At 40.6% G+C, this 19,311-nt stretch overlaps 1 protein-coding gene across 2 annotated transcripts in view; it reads right to left on the bottom strand.

Moving 5' to 3' along the window:
* Nucleotides 1–790: 790 nt before the first annotated feature.
* IL12RB2 (interleukin 12 receptor subunit beta 2) overlaps nucleotides 791–19,311 on the bottom strand; it is a 67,865-nt gene continuing 49,344 nt past the window's right edge. Inside the window, exons 11-16 of one of the 2 annotated variants that reach the window (XM_039838536.1) lie at nucleotides 15,726–15,824; nucleotides 15,476–15,634; nucleotides 11,256–11,393; nucleotides 8,457–8,547; nucleotides 6,029–6,128; nucleotides 791–1,714 (exon numbers count right to left, since the gene is read on the bottom strand). In XM_039838536.1, coding sequence (XP_039694470.1) covers nucleotides 1,211–1,714; nucleotides 6,029–6,128; nucleotides 8,457–8,547; nucleotides 11,256–11,393; nucleotides 15,476–15,634; nucleotides 15,726–15,824 — 1,091 coding nt within the window. In that variant the 3' untranslated portion in view covers nucleotides 791–1,210. Of the gene's footprint in view, nucleotides 1,715–4,027; nucleotides 8,548–11,255; nucleotides 11,394–15,475; nucleotides 15,635–15,725; nucleotides 15,825–19,311 lie in introns of those variants that run through there. The other variant, XM_039838535.1, reaches the window with a different exon arrangement.

Below are 19,311 nucleotides of genomic sequence, written 5' to 3'. Positions count from 1 at the left end.
CAGTTTGGGTCTTGAGCCCTAAGACAGCCCTAGTCCTTAAAGAAACGTGGGTCAGAGAGCCTTTGTCTCACTCCTTTTCAAGACATTTCAGAGGGAGGCTGCTTACTCAAGGTCCTAAGGTGGGTTTATGGTGGCTTTCCACCATCTAGCTGCTCTCGATTCACTGAACGGTGAAGACAAAACTAGGGAAAAGGTACATTCTTAGGCTTCCATGAATGACAGTCATGGCTATCTTGGGAGTCCTTTTATTTTGGTGTTCACCTGGGTCTTTTTTTAATTGACAACATTAGTTTCAAGTATACAGCATAGTGGTTAGACATTTATATAATTTATGAATTGATCCCCTCCGATTAGTACCCACCTGGAACTATACATAGTTATTACAGTATTGTTGACTATAGTATCGATGTTGTACTTTACATTCCCCTCTTTTGTAACTACCAATTTACTTAATCCCTTCCACTCACCAGGGCCTTTTATGACCTGATTTGTAAAACGGCTGATCTGTTTTGACGGTTCCCCTGTAATTCTTGCTAGTGTATCCACCACCTAGATTCTTGTTTCTAATACTTGCAGCCACTAATCATGCATGACTTTTCATTAGAATCAAAATTCAGTTCCTCAGTAATACTAGACACATTCTAAAGTGCCAGCAGCCAATGTGGTTACTGTCTGCTGTATTGAACAGTACACACACACACACACACTATTGCACACATATATATATATATATATATATATATATGATGTCTATTTCAGAAAGGCCTATTGGACAGTGCTAATCTAGAAATATATATATAGAAGATGTCTATTTCAGAAAGGCCTATTGGACAGTGCTAATCTAGAAATATAAGACCTGGTATATAGTAGCTGTTTTATAAACAGTTGCATGAATAGTCCTCTGGACTGTGTGTCATTGCTAGTAAGAGTTGGTTTCCACTTGCCCCTTTCCCCTTTCTGGTAGCAAAGTTGTAGGAACTTAGATTGGAGTCTAGGTCCACATAGTGCAGGATATAATCTTAAGGCTTTGGAGAAGGCAAGATGAGGTATCTGGGTTACAGCCAATTTTCAGTTCCTGAGATTCACCCTGAGCTGGCTTGACTGCTCTCTAGCTGCAACCAGACATGGTAGCACCTAGAGGTGATGACAACTGGAGCAGGGGACTGGGTACATGGGCATGCTGTGTGCTGATGTGGGGTACACTGACCACTCAAAGCATGAGGGAGCCGCACCCCATTTTTAACTGATCCAGAGTCAGCTTTTCACCACAGGAGAAGGTGAGTGGGTGAAGGGAACTTGAGAAAACAGAGAGAGAAATGTGCTGAGGCTCCAGTTCTTCCAGGGAGTCAGTTATAGGAGCCTCTTGTGAAGGGAGATAATCTGTGTTGGAGGGTAAGTAACCTTCATGGGTAGGAAGGTAGTCCACAGGGAGGACTGTAATGGAGCTCGCTGGTTTTACTGGCTTTGAGTGAGAGTCCCTGCTCTCCAGCACCTTATACAGATCCACTAGTCCTGTCTCCGCTGTGAGAGCTCTTTGAGGTGGTGGGCTTGAGACACTGTCTTCCTCAGAAGTATAGTGATCTTGGACTCGTCCCTTTTCTGGCCAGATGGAATGAAGGGGACGTCTGAAGACTGGGGTCACTTGAAAGACTTCATCGATGACCAGGGGCTCAGGTTCTTCAGAAGTGGGCCAGTCCATGGGCAGCTGCATTTTCTGAGAAAGAGGAGGGAAAGGCTCATGTGGCTATGTTAGAACCCACTTCTCCAGGGTTCCAAAAGACCTCACAGCCTGCACTGCCTAGTCAGCTCGAGGTGGGACACTGAGCCCTTAACTTCGTGAGTTAAAGTAGTTAACATTGTCAGGGAGTCAGGAGCCATGGTCCCCTCAATCCCCAGCCAGTGAGTGATCCTTCAACCAGACTTGATGGCGAGTCAAACTGCACTAGCTGCTCTTCCTTAAGGACAGAGGGTGCACTGGTTGCAAAGGAAAGGCTGAGCTTGTCTCTGGGGAAGGAGACTTTAAAAGGTAACTTTAAAAGGGTCACACTAGAGCGGAATCCTGAGAGGTATATTTTCCAGATAGGAAAGTTGTGGGCAGGGAAGACTGGTCTATTCTGTAACCTGCTAGTTCTTAGGAAAGTGAGGCTTTGGAAATTGGAGGTCATGTGTTAAAGGGACTTTTAAAGGATCCAAAGGTTCAACTATTGAAAGGTTATAGGCAGGGTAATATCTTCGTCAGTTCTGCTCTTAGTGGAATAACTTCTTTGGAAGAAATTTTCATTTTTTTTTCCCTACATTTAAATTTTTCTGTTACTTCTCTTGCTTACTTTCTCAGCAGCGCATCAGTTGTCAGCTCTTCAGTGTCTGTCATCTCCTTTCCAAACTTACTGCTGATTCCCAAGTCCAGCACCAAGCACTTTATTAACACTTAATGGGCTTTATTGGGCACTCCTTACATCTTGGAAATAATCTTTCAACTGATCTTTCTAAAGCAAAGCTCCAAAGCCTTTAACAACTCAGGCTTACATATGCAGTAAAGTTTCCAGCCCTTAGCCTGACAATCAGGTTCCTGCACTTTCTACTCCCCCATGTTTTCATTCAGAAACTATTTCAGGCACACACTATCCTTTCCTAACTAAACACCTTTTTCTCTGTGCCACCACCATGCTTGTTTACCTGCTTCTGTTTGCTGCACCACCCCCTGCTTGACACCTTACGAAGCCTCTAGTGACTGTTCCTCACTACAGCAGTGAAGACACCAACGATAGGGTCTTGGCACATGATGCTTTATACTGTCACTTTGTTTGCATTTCCATAAGTCATCTTGTCTTCCAGGAGGAGTAGAATGACCAAAAAAAAATAGCCTCGGGACAGGGCAACTCCAACAACTAGTCTCAACTCTGACACTACATCTTGAGAAAACAACCTCTCTGGCCTTCAGTTGCCTTATCTGTCAAATGCCAAGTTGTGCAAGAGTGATTTGATCTGGATTGGTTCTGATATCCCCTCCCTTGCCTTGAGCATGAGAAGTTTCCAGAAAGTGAATGATGATGCTGTCTTAGGACAGACTTCCGCAAGGGGCCCTGACAAGCTAGATGGTATGTATGTATTTCTCTGGGGGACCTACTCTTCCGATTGCTGCGCAGACTGGTCCTGGCACGTTTGTGTGGCTTGCAACACAGAGGGAAGGGAAGCACAGCTGCCAGAGCGCTGCTGTCACAGATGTAAGAAAGATTGCACAGGGTGTGGAAATGGCTCCTTATCACAAGATAAGGTGTTCATCCTGCCTTCTTGAAAGCTTTGGCAGTATTGATAAAGGCTGTTCCTCAGAGCTTTTATAAAGCAGGCCCCCTAGCTGATAAGTCCTTGGGCAAGGCTTCTTAGACCACCTTTCCCTCAGCTACCTCACTGACACGTTTTTAAGCTTTTACAAATTCAAAATGGATGACGTTATGGTGGTGCCCTTTATGATTTGGTCTTTTCCTGCAGAGCCTTAAGACACGTGTTTTTTTTTTTTACCCACAGCTTAAGAAATGGGGGATTTAAGGTCTGAGAACTGAAAACATGTTTTGTTGGAGAAAGATTATCGTGGCCTCAGCCTACCAAGAGAGCCATCTTCACAGTCTAGTCTCTTCAAGGGTCAAGCAACATAGGGTTCTGAGGCTGCCTCAAGGCCTTTGTTGCAGATGCCTTGTTTAAGTTAAATTTTTTTTCTAATTTACTGGTTATTTTTGCAAAAGAAATATGCAATTTTGTGAGAAAACTTAAAAGTTCAAAGGAAATTAGCAATGAAAATTAAATGGCCCTCATATTTCCAACCCTCTCCCCAAAGGCAACAACAATTATTAGTTTCATATGTAGCCTTTCGGAAACATCTTCACATGCAAAAATGTGTATATGTGTATATAAAATCTTCCCTCCTTATATAAATAAGAATTCACTTTAGACAGTTATTACAAACTGCTTTTTTACTTTTAAATATCTTAGAGATTTTTAGAAACACATAGATCATAGATCCGTTTTTTTTAATAGTTGCATAATATCCTATTGTATGGATATACTCAAATGTTTAACCTGCCCCCTTGGTGGCAGATTACATTATGCCTAATTTTTGGCTTCTATTTATAATGTTGCAATGAACATGTTTATACTATATAGCTTTAGGTTTGTGTATGGCTTCTGTTGCCTTTTCCTTATGTTCTTTTCTCTAACCCTTTGTCTTTCATAGCATTTTTTTCTAGGCTTTTTATGGGCCCTAATCATGCTCAGGCAGAGGCAAATGGAGCTCATGATCCCAAAGCTACTAGCTTGAAAGCCAGGTGTCTGTGACTGACCCAGAGCTGCCTCCCACTCTGCTATTTCAGGATTTTAGGACAAGGGACTGTGGAATCTTAGCATTGGAAGAGTGAGATCTTAAAGCTTAGCTGGTTCAACAACTAGTACTTGAATCCCCTCTAAACTAGCAGTGGTGTCCTTACAAAGTGCATTCCCACAGGTCATCACAATACTGCCACTAAGCGAGGGCCCTGTATGTGAACACCTCTTTAGTCTATTCAGTGTGGAGGTGCTGACTTTTAGAAAGACTCCCCTCATACCTGTGCTTAAAGATCTTTTAGAATGTAAAGTACAATGGTGGCCAGCACCTTCTACTCTATGTGAATTCAGGAACCACCATTTATGAGCTGACTAACGTTAGGCAAGTTACTTAGTCCTCTGTGCCTCAGTTTCCTCATCTGAAAAATGATAATAGTACAACTTAATATAATGGCACATATAAAAATATATATCATATGTATGTATAAACACATATACCATATATATAATTATAGATCATGTAGGTACATATAAAAATAATTAAAAATACATACACATGTATTTATATAAGCTACTGTTATTACTGTTCTCGCTATTATAACTTAACAGGGACAAAACCCCTCAACAGAAGAGACGTCGAATATGCGTCTTCCTGGGAAGAAAGTGAGTTATCTTTGCCTTGTATGACTATGTGCTTTACATGGCATCTTACTTAATCTTCACAACAGCATACATGGGAGATAACGTCAATTCCTGTTTTACAGAGGATGAAACTAGGGTTCAGATATCAGGCAAATTGCCTGAGAGTCATCCACATAGTGACAGAGGTGGAGTTTGCATCCAAGCCTTGTTTCAAAGGCACTAAACTGCAATGACTTAAATTCCTACTGAGGCAGACATGGCTGAGACCAGCTCTGAGCAGTGGCTGGTCCCACCGGCTTCTGACCAGCAGAAAGGTGTGGATGATAGAATGCACTGGGTAATTGAGAAGAATCTTTGGAGAAGGGCTATAAGGTTTGAGAAAGGGAGTATGGGGCTGCCAACTCCCCAGCAATGGGAAGAGTATTGGCGTACCACTTTTATCCTCCTCTGCTCTCTGTAAATGCAGTCTTGCTCCATATTCAGATGCCTTCAACTTCCAGACCTTCCGCCAGAGATAGGCCACCGTGCCCACTGTGAGCTGTTCTTAACCTCCTTAGATTGCACAGCGGCAGCTCCCTTCGCTTTCTTTACTCTAGCTCTCTCATTTGCCAGCTTAGCAGCCTCCTTTAAAACCTTTTCCAAGCACAATGGAATGACTTACTGGCTTCCTGCCAAAACCAAAATAGTCTGGGCTCTATCTGTTCCATGCTCAGACAGGACTGGGAACGTCATGGTAAAGCTTCAATTCTCTTGAATTTGGATGAGTCAGTTCTCAGGCTAGTGCTCAGCAAATGGCAAAAATACTTGCTGTTTTATTTCTTTTGAAGTTCTGTGAGGAGGGGAACATAAGGCATAGAGAGAAATGAAAAGCTATGAGTCTTAGTCTTTCGGTCATAAGCTTCAGAAAATTCCTGTACCTGGGAGTGATGACTCAGACTGTAACCTAGGCGTGAATGACTTCAGCTTCTTCATAGGATCTAAGTACCCAGGTTTCTTCCCAACTGCGATGGGAAACTCAGATTTGCTGCTCTCTGGAACCCCATCAACTGACCACTGAGGCTTTATACCTTACCTCCACAATGGGATATTTCTTGGCCCAAGTGCTATTCGCTGGGTCTGGAATTTGTCTGCTGCACCACTGAGGTCTGAGGGCTGAAAGGAGAACAAATACCCTGTAGATGAAGAAAACATTGACAGCTGGTTAATTGTGTATGCGGTGGCATGGAAGCACAGGTTCTTAGTGCTGTGATTTCAGTGGAGGGGTTCAGTGTAGAGTTATGCAAATGAGTAAACTGTAAACACTGAAAAAGATGATGCATCATCCAAGGCTGGACTAGTTTTTTGTGAAGTTTGGATAGACAATAAAGAGTCGTGATGCAACCACTTGGGGTTTGCTAAATAAACGATGGAACTTTCAGCTGTCACTATCCAACTATGCACTCATTCAGCAAGACATGGATCAAACCCCTAATATATGACCAGCATAGTGCTGAGATAGAACAGCAAACAAGAAGCCTACCTTTGGGGGCTTAGTACTTAGTTAATTACAATGTTTATAAGGAGTTTATAATGACAGGTAAATTATTATGCTAAAAGAAAAAAGATACAAATGATATAAATAACTTCAACATAAACTATGTAAAAAAAACTCCAAGAAAAAAGTACCATAGAGAAACATCCAAACTGTTACCAAGTACTTGTGTTTTTCCTACATATCTCGGTTTTTTAATAAGTTTATATTACTTTTATGACGTGGAAGGAAGAAATATCCTTAAGCTGTTATAAATGCATGTGCCTTAAATATTTTGGCTATATTTTAAAAATCAAGACTAATATGAAACATCTTTAAAAACTTTAATAAGCTTTGATGTTTAATAAAAATGGTAAGCTTCTGGGATATGTTTAGCCCTTTGAAGCAAGAGATATGGCCATGTGACTAGTTTTTCTCCAAAGAAATGTGAGCGGAGGTACCTGTGACCTAGTATAGATCATGTAGTTGAGGACAGTACCCAAGGAATGATGGGTCAATAAAATGGAAGAAAACTGGGTCCCTAAATGACTATGTGGAGCAGAGTTACCAACCAACCTGGATGACTTACCTCAGGACTCATATGGGAGAGAAATAAACTATTTTATTAAAGCCACTAAAATTTGGGGCTTCTTTTTTTCTTTCTTTCTTTCTTTTCTTTTTTTTAAACAGCAGAAGCCTTGACCCCGACTGATACTATTTCCTTGAAGAGAATGCATGTGATCCTAGTTAACTCTTTTTTGAGTTAAACTTTTTCAAAATCTCACTAAAGAGAGCTCTGCTTTGAAGTACCTATCACACATGGGAGTTTAAATAAATGTAAAGCTTTCAGACAAGTTCAATGACTAGCAGGATGACTTTGAGCTAGTTTTATTTTTACCTCTTCTCTTACTTTACGCAACATCTGAAGAAAACTTTGTATTGCATAACTAACTCATTAAAAAGTTCTCATAATACAATTTAAAGAAATTTTAGAAAATACAGTTAAATAAAACTAAAATCACCTATGATTTTATTCCCTGATATAACTGCCAGTAATATTTTGGTGTACATTCATGGGGCAGAGAGTGTTAAGTGCCATCATACATATTTTCCCTCCTTCTTAGGAAGAGGACCCTAATTTATTGGGATGACAATAAGCCCAGCTATAAGACCATAATTTTAAACCTCACTGCCTCACCAAGTTCTGGCCAAGGAGATGTAAACAAAAGTATCCTGTGTGACCTCTTCATGTGAAGTAATCTGAAATGGAAGTGTGGGCACCTTTTCCCGGAAGTTGTAGAATGCAGGCATGATGGCTGTAATTCCTGCAGCCATTGGACCATGAGGTGAAATTGATGGAAGCCAATGTCAGGATAGTGGAGCAGAAAGATAAAGAACCTAGGTCCTTGATGACTGTGGAGCTACTACACCAGCCCTTCATCTGAGTTTACTTCCCTTACCCAGGTGAGAAACTGTTAACTAGTTTAAGTCATATTATTTTGGCTTTTTATGTTACGATCAAATTTAATAATAACTATTTTGTATGTGTGTGTATGTAGTATTTTTAAAAAAACAAGTACATGTTTTTCAAGCTGCTTTTAAAATGTAAGATAGCAAATATGCAATTTATTTTTTTCTATATCTTTAATGGATGCATAATATTGCTATACAGTATGAGACATACTGTGATTTAGTTAATCCCATGTAATTGGGCATTTAGGTGGTTTCGTATTGTTTTCCTTTTATGAACAATATTTCAGTGAACATATTTGCCACAGAATATCTGCACATACCTATGATAGAATAGATTTCTACTTAGGAATTACTAGGTCAATGGTAGAATATTTTTAAACATTTAACATAATTTACTGTCACCTATAAAGGAATAAATTTAATATGCCACCAGCAATTATGAGTATCATTTCTTTGACTCATAGCAACAGCTATTATGAAACACACACACACACACACGCAGGCGTAACCAACTCACTTTTGCCGGAAGTAACACATTGAGAAAATGCCCACCATGATAATAGCAATGCAAATGCTTGGTGCCACGATCGTGCTCCAATTGGCTTTACCTGAAAAGATAGCAAACCCTGTGACTGAGTTATCTTCAATGAACATTTCAAAATACTTGTGTGAGCCCTCTGGACCCTACCCACAGCTCCTGGGTAGCTGGTCCCAGGAACAAGGCTAATTTCTGTCCATTTGGTTAGGGAGAAGGGGCCCTAAGGGGGCCAATTCTATAGTTCTGGGAGGAGTTCCAGCCCTTTAATGAGCAGAAGGAAAGGGGGTGTGGTATACAAAGCACTGGTTGTGAACTAGAAGCCCCGAATTCTAGTACTGGACCTTCCACTGACCGATATGATCTGTGGACCTCAGATTCTTGATCTACAGAAGATGAATAATGACATCTGCCTTTCAAATTGTTGTGAAGATTAGAGATGGTGTGTTTAAAGCGCATGGCGATGTCGGAGGCCTTTGAGAAATAGCAGCTAGTAATTTTACCAAACCAGCCATTGGATAAGCCCTCTAACTAGGGTCTTTGAAATTCTTTTGATTTCTTCCTATTTACATGCACTTTACTATGTGTCACAATTATTCATTTATTCACCCAGTATCCATTATTAAACATTTTCAGGCTATATTAGGTGCTGAGATACAAAGATGAATAGGGCATGGGCTCTGCTATCTTCAGAAATCATGAATGTAGCCCAGGAAATAGATGTGTAAACATGTAAACAGCAGTAAAAACATGCACATAAAAACATATAAAGGCATATATGAGGTACTGTAGCAGAGAACAGCATGGGAAGTGGTCTCGAGCAGCTCAAGAAAGTTTCCCAAAAGGAATGTCAGAAGTTTAGAGTTGGATGGATAGGAGTTGGGTAAGTAGACAAGTTAGGGAAGCACAGACTAGAACTATGCAAATAATTGGAAGGCGGGATACAGCACAACACCTTCACAGAACTACAGATACTATTGTTTTTGAGTATGAATGAGTGTGGCAGAGGACAAAGCCGGATGGGTGAACAGACCAGGTCATGCCAGGCCTGGTAATGAAGTTTGAATTCTAGCTTGAAAGTTCTTGGGGGAACCACTGATGAGTTGCAACAAGAAGTGGAATGTCAGCATCAGGTGTCCTGCAGAAAGATTCTTCTGATAGAAGAACAGGTTTGGAGGAGAAGGTGTAAAGGGGGAACTAAGAGACAGAGACCTTCTAGACACAGTAGAAGATGTGTTACCAAAGCTGAACAGAGGGAGTTAACACAGCAGGCTTGTTACCACCCCATACAATCAGCACAATGCTGACATTTCTTCAGCATCTGCCTTCCTTCCTGAGCAGATGGGACAAGTCTCGAGTGCAAGTAGAAAGCTGCTGAGTTCTTAATTCAATTAATTGCTCACAAGTTAACTTTCATAGGAGTAGCTGGGAGATGAGAAGAGGGCTTTTCAGTTTTCCCTGTGGAGAAGTCTCTGGCACAGGACAACAGAGTCCCGAATGACCAACTTGATACTCCATGTTACAAAGAAAGGACAGCTTGTTTTATGCTTGGAACAATGCAAATGGGTGCCATCAGAACAGTATGATTTAGCTGGTGGAAGCCCATGAGAACAGGGTAACTTCTTCATATACTCAAATTTAATTTAATTCAAATCTAAGTTTGATCTGTAGTTCTACTTGTCACCTCTATGACCCTGGGTAATCTTTCTGTACCTTACACTTGTAAGAAGTCGTCCTAATCCCTGATTCCTGTATTCATTTCATGTTGAGTACTTGGTAGTGTAACCAGGTACAATCATGTAAAGCAGGCACTTTACATGGTTGTGGTCAGGATTAAATGAGTAAAAGTGTGTATTGTGTGGGTTGAATTTTGTCCTCTCCCTTTTCCCCTCAGTTCATATGTTGAAGTCCTAACCACCAGCACCTCAGAACGTGACCTTGTTTGGAAATAGGGTCATTGTAAATGTAATTAAGATGAGGTCAGACTAGACTAGGGTGGCCACTAATCCAAAATGACTGGTGTTCTTATGAAAGGGGGAAATCTGAACACAGAGATATGCACCAGGAAAACTCAATGTGAAGATGAAGGCAGAGATCCACAAGCCAAGGAATGCCAAAGATTTCCACCAGATGCAAGATGAGAGGCATGAAACGGTCTCTCATAACCCTCAGAAGACACCAACTCTGTTGACACCTTGATCTTGGGTTTACAGCCTCCGGAACTGTGAGAAAATAAATTTCTATTGTTTAAGCCACTCAGTTTGTGATACTTTGTTACAGAAGCCCCAGCAAAGCACTTAACACAGTGGTACATAATAACTATTTGATATGCAATGGCTGCTATTGTTATTGTGGAGATAATTCTCATCATTCATTAAACAGACATTTAGTGAACAAGTACTATGTGCTGGGCACCATTCTAGACTTTGAAGATAAACAGATTCCAGTCCCTGCCTATTGGATTTAGAGTTTTGAATATGGGTCAAATGTAATACATTATAAAGGAAATATGGAGGTACATTTAGGATGGCTTCCTGGAGGAAGAATCAATTACACTGAGTTTTGAAAAATGAGAAGACACTGTCTCCAGGCAGACAATGACATGGCAGGGAAGTCCACTTAGAGGAAACAAGTACAAAGGTGTAGCAGCAAGAAAGTAATGAGTGAATTAAAGAAAATCTGATAACTGAAAATCTGATAACCTCTATGCCAGAAGCAGTGGGAGCATAAACTTGTGTTAGAATCCAGGGTAGACCCTCCATCTCTAAAGTTGTTTCTTACCTTGCATACAAAATTCTTTCTCATTTCCTTGGGGGCTTTCGCCAGCAGCTGTCAGAGCTGTCATCCACAGGACGTAGGTGACTCTGGGCTGTAGGCTGTCTATTGGATGTGAATTTGGAGAGACCCCATAGGGAATTTCTGAAAGGAAAATAAAGACAAAGGAAGTAAGGCACATATTAAAGGATATATTTGAATGTAGGATTTTACTCATTTTTATTCGTTAATGCTTCATTTAATTTGAAAGAGAAAAGCACATTACTGTTTAAAACAATCTTAATTCATTAGTACTTAACACTTTAGTTGACTCTAGACACTCATTTACAGAGGCCCCACTTCACAGCATATCAGAAGAATTAAATATTTTTCCTGTGGTAAAATCGTTTGAAAGAATTTTTATCATTTTGCTTTTGAAATTTAGCTGTAGTTAACTCTTTTTATTTCCTATGACTATAATGTTTCTAGCATTTAACAGGTATATTTGAGAAGTCTTGGGGTGGAAATTAAATGTACAAATAGTTTTCAGTGAAATTTTTAAGAAAGCTAAGTTTAGCAATTAATGAAATAGATATTTAAGCAACATTTATTAATTTTGATTTTCTACTTTTTTTGTAGGCTCTGAGTACTGGGCTTAGTGGGCTTAAAATGATGATCTGCTACAATCCGACAAAATCTAAAATGCAGAACAATGGTACTTAAGATTAGATTTATTTTGGCAGTTTAAGCCTAAATCATCCGTTCCTTATGCTCTCAACACCCCTGCAGGTTCTCAGCAGGGAAGATTTTGGTTTTTTTTAAGCAATGCACTGATGTTTTTCTACTCCAAGAAACATGAGGGTCAGTAGTCTTCAGTAAAAAGACAAACTTCTCCTCCAGTGATCTGCTGGATGTGAGCTTGAGTGGCCTCTCAAAAGCTGTGTATGTGTGTGCGTGTGTGGTGGGGGGAGACTATAAAGTCAAGGCCAGAACTACAGCAGGAGTAATCTCTGGCTTGCTGGGCAAGCAGACTTGCACCTGTGCTGGTGATCAAAGTGGAAACTAGAACTCGGCACTTTGTGCCTCAGCATCATTTACTGGCTCACGAACCCAAAGGCCAGTCAGATGATGCCCATTCCCTGAATTTATTTCAACAGTCACAAATATTTATTGGGTCTCTGCTCTGCACAAGGCACCAAGTATACAAAAATACAGTATCTGCCTCAAAGAGTTCACATCTAGTGGAGAAAACAGACTCTCTATCCTTCCCAGCCCTGCTTACTGTGGATGACCAGCAAAGTAGAGCCCTGTAATATCATATCCACTCTACCTAAAGGGACTGAGGTTTGAGCAGATCATTTAACAGCTGTGACTATCAGAGCAATTTCTGTATTTTACATCCCGTTGAGAAAGTAGTGTGGAAAATTCCCAAGCCTACTATAACCTGATAAAATTGCTTCCGCAGACTTAAGCCATATGATTAAACTTAAAAAATCTCTTATTCCTAAGGCAGGAGATTAAAAAATTAATTTTGGAGAGAGCTTCTGCTCATTTTGTGGCAGCAAAGCATCAGTGAGCATCAGAGTCAACTGTGTGACTGTGTCAGGGCATCCTTAGCTCCAGGAGCAAAATGAGATGTCAGAACAGAAGGGAAGGGATTTCAACAGTTTGCTGGGCCAAAAAGTTTATAAACACACTTACACACACATGTATATTTGAAGAATAAAAGTGGAAATTCGATGAGAGAAGCAGCAGGGAGGGTGATGGTGTCAGCAGTTTGGTTGGCAAAATAGGTTGAGTTGAGTAATGGGGAAAAAAAATATACAGGAAATACTGGTTCTACTGCCTTGGTCTGGGCTGTGATCTCAGGAACAGATAAAAGGGGGCATTCAATCCTTGGTCATCTGATACTTTAGGCTCAGGGTTGTTAAAGGACAAAGGCACCAGTTTAGGAAGATGTGATAGTTGCCAATCACCTGACAGGCAATGGGTAAGAAGGCCAAGTGGTATCGGGCAAAACAGCTGCATTGTTACTGAAAATTAGGTTTTCCCTAATGATCTACATTGGTTTGACAAAGTGTAGGGAGGTAATCAACAAATTATTCAACAAATACTGTTTTTATTAAGCACCTACTGTGTGCCTGGCTGTATTGTAAGTACAGCAGAGACAGTGGTAACGAATTGCCATGGTGTCTGCTGGGGGCAAAAACAGCCAAGCAGTAACAAAGTATAATGCATGCACCAGTAGAGAAGGGCCCTTGCCATTGGTGCACACAGCAGTACCAACAAATTTCCAGAGGAGAGGCTGTGTACCAGAATCACCTGTGGAATGCACTAAAATGCAGGTTCCTGGGCCCCATCCCAGTCTACACCTCTCTCCTCCTGCCCAGGCAGAGCTAGATGCTCCCGCATGTGCCATTAGTACTGCGACCTGGCGGACGGTGCTGCGAGACAGGTACGACAGTGCCCCTTCCTCCTTGGAACTCCATCCCCCTTTGCTCTCGTGGTGCCTCTTTTTCCTGGTGTCTTCTGCCCTCAACCTTCTGCCCCCTATCACTCTCTAGAAGCTGCACTTGTGAATTCACCTGTGATTTCTGGTGGCCAAATGCAATAGATAGCTGTCAATCCTTGATTATAACAATTACATCACTTTTATGTACTTTTCCTTCTTCTTCAATAGATTGTGAGCTCTGGGAATGGGTCTCATTCATCTATAAGTGCTTAATGAATCGAAGGAAAATTTAATTGAAACCTGTATAAAACAGAACTTTGAATCGATGCCTTCTTCTCTTTTAACTTATTTAAAAATACTCTTATATAGACTTTATATTCATCAGATTTTTGGCAAAATAAGGTCAGTATTTTCTTCAATATCTGCAAGAGCAGCTTTAAGAACCAAACGACCATGTTGGTCTGTCTGGGTGTGAATAGGCATCTCAGTTTAAGTGCTGCCAAAATGAAAATGGTGACAGGGAGCAAATTCCACATGAAGAATTCGAAATGGCTCACAAAGAGGTCAACCGATTCATTACCTTTTAAAGGGCTTTTCAGAACTGAATTACCCTGTCAGGCCCAGTGGGAAGCAGTTATGTTCAATGATACATTCTATTTATCAATGGTGGATTAGTTGAATGAATGGCAGAAAAGTCTTACAATGGAATACTAGAGAGCTGTTAAAAAGAATGAGGCGAATCCATATGGACTGACGTGGAAAGACCTTCAGTATGTATTACTGAGAGATAAAAGCAAGGTGCAGATCAGAATACAGATGATTACTCTAAATATATACTCATATATGCATTAAATTTTTTCTGGAAGAACACACAAAGAACTACTAACAGCCTAAGTATACAGAAAGGGGTAATTTTGATTTTATATCTTACTGAACTATTTGAATGTTTTTACCAAAAGTCATAACTCAGAAAAGCAACACTGCAGATCTTCTAAGGTCAAGAGAAGGGACCAATTCCTAAAGTCTCCCAAGTAAAAATCACTCTTGCAGGCAGCATTCTGCACCCACGTCTCACAGTGGCTTTGTTACAGTCTTCTTGGATCTAGCTCTCCTGAAGAAATGAAAATGTTGCTTCTTAAGCTAAATTCTCCTGAAAGAAAGAAAGCTGCCCTATGAAAGAAGGCAAAGGGAAAGCCGGAGGTAGAGGGGAGGGGAATCTGAATAAATAAAAGATTAGAACATCAACTCTGGCAAGTGACTTGGAGCTGTTACATGAATGAGTGATCCGTGAAGCCATCTGAGATAATACTCCAGCCAATATTTATTTTAATGGCTTTAGTCTTATAGAATAATTATAGGTCATAAGGAATTACTTAAATTGCATTGCATTGTATCCATTTTGAGGAGAAAAGACTATGCTGTGATGGTATTTGCAAATGCAGGGACTCAAAAATCCTCCAAACACATTCCTTGCAAACCTCAAGGGTCTAATAATAGGACTGAAGTGCCTTTATTGCTTTTTGAGACGCTGTCTCCCCATATAAGTAAGCTCCTCGAGAGCCCAGTCCATTAGCTTCATTCCTTCAATCTGCCTGGCACATAAAATATATTCGGTAACTGTGTGTTTAGATGTCTTTTATTTTTCTTCATTCAATTAATTTCACAATATTTATTGAGCACCTACTAAGTGTGAGGCATAGTACTAGCACTTTGTGTATGTATGCACATGCATACGCTTGTGTTCTCCTGGCATCTGAACAACAAAGGCCCCATGGCATTTGTTTCTCACACATACCACAAAGTTGAGGCTGAGAACTGGAGTTCTGTTCCTTCCAGTATATCCTGTAATGGAGGATGCAGCCCATTTGCTCCTGGGCTGGGATTTCGTCCCACGAAATTAAAATGCTCCCCTTTTCCTCTATGATGGCATTAATGTGAGGGCCACTCACTGGTGCTATAAAATAAAACACAGGAGCCTTTTTGTCATCCTCCAATTCCAAATCATTAAACTAAAGCAGAATTTGGCAAAAGATCCCAAGACTCACCTTTGTGCTTAGAGTTACCCCGGATGGAGCTGCATCCTCCCTGGTCCCCTGACAATGCATGCACACGGATTTCATAACAGACGTAGGGTCTTATGTTCTCTGCAAGGAAAAAGAAGTTCTTATAACAGGTGTGGCATCACATGTGAGTCACTAAAGGAGCCATTTTAATAGCCGATACAGACGCATTCAAGGCGTTCCTTGCCTCGCCTTAGTTTGAAGATGGCTCAAGTACAATTTGGACTGAGGGTAAAGGGATGACCTAAGTTACAAAATCTCAGTTATCCTATTTGCCGTGGCACCAGCTTCTGGAAGCGACTGCTCCCAACTCCCAAATTCACCTAATGGTGAACAAATAATCAAATCTGAGGGGTTTTGTCCACCGCCCAGGGTCATCATGATTAAGGAGACAAAAGTTATTTTAGTTCCAATGAGAATTTCAATTTAACTGTACAGGCAGCTTTTGAAACAAAACTCTTTTTCAAGGAAAAACTTTGACTTCTATAAATAAATCATTTGCTGTTTACAGAAAAGTGAGGCTGGGGTTTTGCAGGCTTAGAACCTGGAAGGCTCTTCTAATTCCATAGATGCTTATCAGGATCTGACAGGGCAGGATGACACATTCAGGCGTGACTAACCAAAGCACGCTCAGTGCAATCCGACCCCTTGTTCCTTCTCCTCTACTTCTCACCACCACGTTCCAGTTAGACCTCAGCTGCTTCATAGCCTGGAAGATTTGGAAGATACCTGAGAATGGGAATGCTCCTTCCTAGCTTTTAAAGCACCACACTTTGAAATGTTCTATCAATCAGGAAATTTACTGGCAAGTCACTCTTCCCTGCCCAAACTCATTTACAGGATTTCTACTTCCTATAAAGAAAAGGCTCCTCTCTGAGATACTGCCCATGACGTATCTTTAAATTTCCAATGAAAATTTAAAGGAAAAAGATAATCCTTACTAAGTAACTACAGTATCATGTGGTCAAAGAAAGGACTCTCTCCTATATTGTTTGATGCCCTGCCATAAGTGGGTCTGGTCCCCTTCCACTGACAGTTGGTCAAGATTTAACATTTTCTTTTTTGAGAAGAGGAATTTTACTTCACAGAATAATTTACTAAATCGTGTGTGTTTTACATGAAAACCCAACCGGCAGCATATAAAGCTGAAACACACAAACTGTTTTGTCAGAGAGACCATAAGGAGATAAGAATAAGGCCACTGGGTGAGTTCCAATTCATATTTATGAACCAAGTGAAAAGGGGAAAAGGATGCAGTCAGCTTAGTCCAGTAATCCAAAGATTCTTCATGGGCGACATCCAGACCCAGAAGCCCCAAGGGCATGTCATAGTGCCTGGCTGTTCTGCCACTAGTCATGGAAGGGCTGAACCAACCACTGTGCCATGTGGACGCGTGGGAGTTCCAGATGAGCTCACGAGGCAAGTGTTTCATTGCATTTTACCGTGCAAAATGTGAGTTCAGAGTGGGGAACTACTGCATCATAGGCTGAGGGTTTCTTCTTGTGAACAGCCTATCCTTAGTGGAGTCTTAAGGACTCCTGTTTTACTGGCTAAGTCTTAAATGAACTCTCCTTAATCGTGTCTGCTCCCCACCTCAAAAATTCCTTAGCCCTGCTGCCCAGTGGCTGTAGCCCACACTCCTAAGATTTTCATTTTTTCTCCAGTCTGGCCTCAACTTCTGGCTCATTTCCCACTGCTCCCATGCATGCATATATACCTGGCACCCCTGGGCAAAAGCTCTGTTTCCATGTTTATAAACCAGCTCTTGGATGGATTTTCTACAGAAAACGATTTCATCTATTACATGTGGGAAAAAGACTAACATTAAATGATCAGTAATGAGGAGTAATCATAGAGGAAGTATGAGAGAGCATGCAGAAGAGGGGCTCAAATAGGCTAGGCATCTAGACACGGGGATGTCTACCTGGTTATAAAAGGAGTGGCTCTATATGGTCAGAATCATTTTCATCCAGACAGGACAGGACTGATGATCTCTCGCCTAGGCCCCACCAACCTATAATCCTGGAGCTGGATTGTATTCTGGTCCACTCTAAAACACCCTGCTCTGCCCCAGCCAGATGCTGAGGGTACGACAGTAATGAGTCATCTTATTGACTGGAGAGGGCCATTTTGAATTCATGATAAGTGTGAATTACTTAATTTTTTATGAGTTTATTTCAAGAATGTAAGATCAACACAAACTAATAGTATTTTCAAGTAGGAGAATAACTTCGATTAATAAAGTTATTTCACCCACTATCATATTGATTTTATTCAAATGAATATTTCTAAAATGCTTAAAAACATTTTAGTTTTCTAAATATGAAAAACATTCTGTCTTGTCATGTATTTTATAGTATTTGTGTAGAATTATAGTTTCTAAAAGGAAGGCACTGTACAGACTACAGGGTTCAAACTATCTCACAAGGGTAAATCCTAGTTTATAGTAAGCACTTACAATTTTGCAGCCGTTTAGAGTTCACTAAATGTCTTTTCTATCCACTGTTTCATCTGATTTGATGGCATAACAGCCCTACAGGAAAATTGGTTCTACTGCAACACCTCTAGGGACAATCAATTGTCCTATTAGAGACCATAACAGGTGAGGATAATTCTTTATCAAAACTGAACCGACATCTGCCTTCTTCTAATTTCAATGCAGAGGCCTTAGTTTTATCCTCCAAGACAACAAAGAACACATACTCTTTGTTATGTGCACGTCAAAGCCAGCAACAGCCATCAAACCACCCCACCCCTACCTAGAATTCTTTTCCACAGGCTATGTGCTTTCCACATTAAAAGTTCCAGAACCCCAGTGTCTTGCTTACCTTCCTTTGTTTCTCACTGGGCAGTATTCTCTTTAAGTGTAGTGATTAAAATTAAACACAACCCACTAGTCTGAGCAGCTAGACTATGAAAGAGGCACACAGTCAAGGACCAGCTCATGTATTATCATGTGGTGTGCTCTGTTTATTTCATTTTGGCTCTATTACATATAATAATTTAGCTCCGTTACATATAATAGCGATGATAGCTAAGTTATCAAACAAAGTGTGTTAGGCACTGTTCAAAATGTTTTTTTTCTGTATTAATTCGGTTAGTTCTTACAATAACCCAATGAGTTAGATAATATCATTATCGCCATTTTATAGACAGGGAAACCACAGCAGAGAGAAGTAATCTGCCCTAGATCACACGACCTAGTAAGTGACAGAACCAGAACTCAAACCCAGACAGTCTGGTTGCTGAACCAGCACTTTTAACCATGATGCTGAACTTAAAAATGACACTAAGTTCTGCCCAATCATTTTAATATGTTTTCAGATGCTTTTAATAACTCGATTGTAACCACTGACAGATCTGGCATTTGAGGATTAGAGGCACCAATCATCATATAGATGATTCTGGATTTATTATCACACAAAAAATAAGTAGCAGAATTGGGAATGAAAGTTCAGACTTCCTCACCTATGTATTGGGCATAACTCTTGCTGCACATGATCATTCTGAGAATTAAATGAACTTCCAAATGTAAGGTGCCCATCACACCGACTGGTTACTACTTGGCTCT

The sequence above is a fragment of the Pteropus medius genome, unplaced genomic scaffold, assembly GCF_902729225.1.
Source record: "Pteropus medius unplaced genomic scaffold, Ma_sr-lr_union100, whole genome shotgun sequence".
Lineage (NCBI taxonomy): Eukaryota > Metazoa > Chordata > Mammalia > Chiroptera > Pteropodidae > Pteropus > Pteropus medius.
The sequence above is the reverse complement of the archived record's forward strand: the minus strand, read 5'-3'. Positions and strand labels throughout refer to the sequence as shown.